Source organism: Lissotriton helveticus, chromosome 1_2, assembly GCF_964261635.1.
Source record: "Lissotriton helveticus chromosome 1_2, aLisHel1.1, whole genome shotgun sequence".
Taxonomy (NCBI): Eukaryota; Metazoa; Chordata; class Amphibia; order Caudata; family Salamandridae; genus Lissotriton; species Lissotriton helveticus.
The window spans coordinates 363,498,200-363,504,199 of NC_136058.1; the positions used below are offsets into that span (position 1 = coordinate 363,498,200).

General features: G+C 44.5%; 1 protein-coding gene across 1 annotated transcript in view; it reads left to right on the forward strand.

Annotated features, from left to right (window-relative positions):
- Nucleotides 1-4,339, forward strand: part of LOC144805681 (cathepsin K-like) — a 46,686-nt gene extending 42,347 nt beyond the window's left edge. The window contains exon 8 of the mRNA XM_078672193.1: nucleotides 3,874-4,339. Within this exon, the coding sequence (XP_078528319.1) occupies nucleotides 3,874-3,973 (100 nt within the window). The 3' untranslated portion in view covers nucleotides 3,974-4,339. The remainder of the gene's footprint in view (nucleotides 1-3,873) is intronic.
- The last annotated feature ends 1,661 nt before the right edge of the window (nucleotides 4,340-6,000 follow it).

The window sequence follows — 6,000 nt, forward strand, 5'->3', positions numbered from 1 at the left end:
TGGGAGGGGGGACAACTGTGGTCTTGCTGTTGGGCCTGGCAATCTCCTTGACAATTATGAAGAATGCTGATGTGTGCACTGGCATGAATTCTGTGTTGGAGGGAAGTTTTCTTGTGGGTTTTGAGGAGGAGGTGGTGTGTGGTGACGGCAGCTTTGAAGGTTGGATTAAATTCTGGGGTTTCGTTGTTCCTCTATCTCTTCTCAAGTCATCTAAAGGTGCTTCAGGACTCGTGGAGACCGGGAGTGAAACAACTGGCTTTCTTGTAGTGTTACTTGCCAGGTTCCTTCTCGAGGGGTGCCATAGTGTTGGAACAGTTTGAGATCCATCGGTGCAGGTTCCATGTTGAGGTATTAACATCTGTGGATGTTGGCAGTGTGTTTATACTGAAAGAGGCGGTGAGGTCCTCTGTGGTGACTTTGTTCCTGCTACCGCAGGGGTGCGTTGAGTGGGGTGGTGTATGGTGACTTTGGTGAAGGCAAAGTACACGCAGTGGTGGTCGGTCCGGAGAAGTTCTGAGATGCGGCTGTAGATGACGTTTTTGCTGGTTGCGAGGATGGGGTCAAGCTTGTGTCCTGCTGCATTTGTAGGAGAGGTGACTAGCTGCTTTAGTAATACATTGGCGAGGTTCTCAAGCAGGGATGTTATCTTCTGGTCATTGGGGTTGTTCAGGTGAAAGTTGACGTCGCCAAGTATATTGTAATCAGTGGATGCGAGAGCCTGGGGTGAGATGAAGCTGATGATGGCTTCGGTGAAGGGCGGGCAGGGACCAGGAGTTATGTAGATGAGGGTGCTGCAGAGGATGGTGTTGGTCTTGATCTGGAAGTGGAGGTGTTCCATGGTTGTTGTTGGGTCATCTGAGTGGGTGGTCAGACGGAGGGTGTTTTTGTGGACGATGGCGATATCTCCTCGTGGTCAGTTGGTGCGGTCCTTGCAGGTGATCTTGTGGCTGTCGGGGATGGGGGTGGCCATGTCCAGGCCCGAGCTGGGGTTTGTCCAGGTTTCAATGAGGAAGGCGATGTCGGCAGGGACAGAGTCAAGGAGGCCCCAGATTTCTGTAGCATGTTTGTGGAGGTAGGGTGTGTTGAGAAGGATGCAGCTGAACTGGTCAGATACACTGTGGATCAGCTGGGCGGTGGGAGGAACTGAAGTGTGGTGGGCAAGGGTGTAGCTACAGTTTTGGCAGGAGAAAAGTCCTTGGGTGTCCTTTTATTACACAAGTTGGCAGATGGCATGGCATCTGGTGTTGAGGACAAGGGTGATGCTGGTGGTGTATCAGTGAAAGGTCCAAGATCCAGGGTCTGTGTGATGGGTGTGGTCCAGGATCAGTCGGGTGCAAACAGGGTTACCTTTGGTGCGTCTTCTTAGTGCCCGCGATGCAGCCAATATTAGGTTGTATGCTGGGGCCTGGACAGTTGCGAGGCAGGAGACAGGGAGCAGGAAAGTGGCACTGAGGGGGCCAGGGCTTCGGGCATCACAGAGGCAAAGCAGCAAAAAAGTTCGAAAAAGGTGCAAAAGGAAAGAAAAAAGAAAAAGTGCCAAAAAGGGTGACAAGACAGAAAAGAATCTGAGGATTGCGGAAAAGAGGGAAGCCCAGCAGCAGAGAAGAGACGCTCTACCACAGATCACTATGGATGAGGCGTAGGCGTGTGCCTATGGGTGGAAGAGAGCCTTGAACGATTGACCCATCGGTCAGATGGTCAGCAGCAGGGAGCTCTGGCTGCACCGCAGTGGGAGATCGGCGAAACCACTGTTGGCTGCTCTCCACTGGTTACCCATAGCCCAATGGGTAATATTTAAAGTAGGATACCTGGCTTTTAAGGCTCTTCACGGGAAAAGCCCCATGTTTATCAACAACTTAATTGTCAAGCATAAGCCTACCCGTAATCTTCGTTCAGCCCATCTGTCCCTCCTCACCCTACCCTCTTTAAAACGGAAGCGTCAGGGTGGGTGCCGATTTGCTGTTCGTGCCCCAAAGGTGTGGAACACTTTTCCTCTGACGCTCAGGAGATGTACTAATCTTATGGAGTTTCGGAGAACCATGAAGACCTGGCTATTAAAGCAAGCTTCTGAATAGGTTAACTGCTTTTCAATTTTCCTCACTGTCAGCGCCATGAAACCCCTGGGTGCCAGTGCGCTTAAAAAGTTTAGAATAACATAACATAACATAACATCAGGCAGAGGAAGCTATTTTTCATTTAGCACTCCAGGGGAGTGCAAGTGTTTCCTTGTATCTCCATCTTTTCCCTGTGCCTCCTCCCTTTGTCCTCCCATTTTGCTCCTTACCCCACTTCCGGATACTCCCTGCCTCACTTCCCATCCCACGTTTACATTTTCACAAAGGCCCAGCACTTGCAAAGTGTCTCTGGAGCCCTTGCTTCCTTTTTATGCACGAATTTGTTTTTCTCTTTTTTTTTACATTCAACATTACTGTCCTAACCAGCCAATTAAAAATGCATCATGGCGCCACCTAAAATGGCTGCCATGAACCATGATGCAAGCAAATTCATGCTTCGCAATGTGCATGCCATGACGCCTGGGTGCATGCAGCACAACACATGTGTGCGCATGCATGCATATGCATTATGACCATTATGGAATGGATTTTCTGTAATAGAAAGTAAATTACAAAATTCCAGCCAGTGTTCACAAGACTCATGGTTTTCATGCAACTGGCAAAAAACATTAGTAAGGTCAAAAGCTCAGACTTTTACAGCCGAAACCTACTGAAATTGCCAATGCTCTCTTAATTTTGTTATTTTTTGCCTTCAATATTCTCAATTTTTTGTTTATCTTCACATAACAACTTTCCTAATTATTTGTTTTTTTAATTTGCTCACTCCTTCCAATTCATTTCTTGATTATTTCACCCTCTTTCTCCCTCTGTAACTCACACACATTTACTCAAATCACATAGAACCTCAATACACGGCCCAATGAATTAACTCCTGTTGTCAGACATATGACAATTAGGAGTTTTTGTGATAAATATCAGTAGGTCAAACCTCAGAGAAAAATCCATGATATTGACCGGAACATACAGATTTTGATGCGGTGAGCACCAAAATCCTTGTCTAATTCCCCCAGAAATCGTAACTGGGTGCTATTAATTACACCCAATAAATCCAGACTCGATAAAAATCACACGAATTACCCAGGGAACTTGTATTCAAGCCATAAAGCACAATTTAAAAAAATATATTACATTTAGGTCCTCATTACGATGTTGGTCGGAAAGCAATACGACCGACTCCTTGTCGGAATTTGTTCCGACCAATTCACGTTCAGCAAGTCCGACCGATGAATTACGATGTTTCCTAACACCGATCACAAAGTCTCCTATTGACTTTAATGGGATCCTGTGTTCCTACCGACAACAAAGACTTCCATTGAAAACAGGGGTGGTTGCGGAAAAACTTGCACCCTGTCGCAAGCACTCTACCGTGCCTTCCACACTGTACATGGTTTTAAAGGGGAGTCAATTGGGTACCCCAGGATGAAGTGGGTCCTGCTACGGGCCCTCAAAGTCATGACATTGTTTAGGATAATCCGACTGCCGTTCGGAGCCTTTCCGAGCGACATCGTAATAGGGGCCTTAATCTTTTCCATTAATTTGTTCATTCATTCTTCTTTGCTTCTCTCACTTGTTGTTTAACTCCTTAACAATTATTCAGGCTCAAAAGATACTTTGTGAAGTGCCGAATTGTATGGATAATCTGCTGCACATTAATGTTGATTCCTTTGCTACCCTTTTGTTACTGAGGACTCGCATTTCTCTTTTCTCTTGATGTGTTATGTACTTTCTGTTGTGTCCGTTTAGTTTGTTTTGCAACCTCACTCCTTATTTAAATGTTTTCTCTCTTTCTTATTTTCAGCTGGGGACATTACTGGGGCGACCGGGGATATGCAAAGATCAGACGCAACTCAAACATTTGCACCATTGGTGATATGGGATCTGTCATGGATCTTTTGTGAGACTTGCAGTTCTACCTGGATGATGAAATAGTTTTCAAGTTGATGCCTCTCAATAAGTCTTGCACGCTGTTAATGTTCACAAATATATTAACATATCTATGAATGAGCACAGTGTATACATTACATCGGCCGGTTAACTCTGAAAACTGAGACCTTGCAAAGAGTTTCTGAATTTAAACTGCTCCTAAAAATTGGACACGTTTTCTCATAAAATTAGGATGGTGTCTTGTTGCAATTTTTATCATATATAATCTTACAAAAAATCAAAATGTTGTTTGATTTAAAATCCTCTAAGACAGGAATATGTGTTGGCAAAGTGCTTATTTACCATTTACTGGACGACCCATGTTCCACAGATATTCTATAGTAGAGCCTTTCACTTGTTAATATTACTTCCCATTATCCACCCCATGCCTGGCTGTTCTCTTTATATTTACAACAAGGGGTGGTGAGGGACAGAGTCTCTGAATTAAGCAGAATACTCTCACCCAGTCAAGAGATCAGGGCTAGATCCAACACCGTTTTTTAGCTCACTGCACCATCCTAGTTTCAGAACCTGGCTGTATGCAAATTAGTCTGTGCCTGTCCCAGTGCATGATGGGAACAGGGCAAACCAAACTACAAAAGCCAATTCTTACACTGGGAAGGAAACAAGCTTCCGGGGACCGGTTTCTGGCATTACAGCCGTCTTCGGCCCGGCTTGCTTGAATCCTGATGGTGCAATGAGCAAGGGACTCATGTCTGAGTATACCCTTCCACGCTTAGGGTGGACAAAAATATTTACAACAAGGGGTGGTGAGGGACAGAGTCTCTGAATTAAGCAGAATACTCTCACCCAGTCAAGAGATCAGGGCTAGATCCAACACCGTTTTTTTAGCTCACTGCACCATCCCAGTTTCAGAACCTGGCTGTATGCAAATTAGTCTGTGCCTGTCCCAGTCCCCTTACAAAAAATCAAACTGTTGTTTGATTTAAAATCCTCTAAGACAGGAATATGTGTTGGCAAAGTGTTGATTCACCATTTACTGGACGACCCATGTTCCAAAGATATTTTATAGTAGAGCTTTTCACTTGTTAATATTACTTCCCATTATCCACCCCATGCCTGGCTGTTCTCTTTGCCCTGCCATTCTCTGTTCATGAACTGTAGTGCATGTGTTAAGGCCAAGAAATTGACACTAAAGGCTGTGCTCACACCTGTTGGAATTACTTAACTGACACTCTCCTCCCCTTTGAACCTTGCTGATGGTTGATTTGTTTCATCATAATATCCACACTCTAGGTCATTATGGACACTGTCACCAATCCTGAACTTTTCATCTACAAGTCATTCATTCGAGGTGTGTTAGCTAAAATAGCTCATCAGAAGCAAAGCAAAGACTACAACTCCCAGAATACATCAGCATATCACAGAAAGTCTGGGACTGGAAACAGTGTCTGTGATGATCTTGATGGAGGTGGTCAAGCTCGTTTTTAATTCCAAACAGTGTGTTCACTTTTGTTTTGTTTACAACTGGTCCCAGCATTTGAATTGTTGAAGTGTTTTGCCAAAGGTGCTCATTATTAAAAATAAAGCATATTTCAAGCAATTTCTTCTGTATTGTCTTTGTTCACTAACATACCTGGGAGGTGTAATCCTGCAGTAAAGAATCCTTTATTTGATTCCACTGCGGGTGAGAGGAAAGAGCTCCTTTAAGTTAGAACATCAGCTTTGTGTTGTAACCAAGCCCGTCCTCACTGCAGGCCACAATATTGGCTTTTCCCACAATTAAAGTTTTTGCAAAGGACAACACCTTTAAGAAGTATCTAAGTCTGAGAAAAGCTTTCATGTTAATGCCCCAAACAATGTCACTTTCTGTCTTAAGAAAACATCTTTCTCAGCAGTAAGAGCAATCACCTTCTGAAAAGCCAAAGCTTCCAAATATTTTCCTGAGCAGAAACACTGCTGTGGAACAACCATCCAGCTTAACCCTGGAGTAATCCTCTCCTCCTGGAATTCGACAACACCTAAATACCCCCATCTTCAG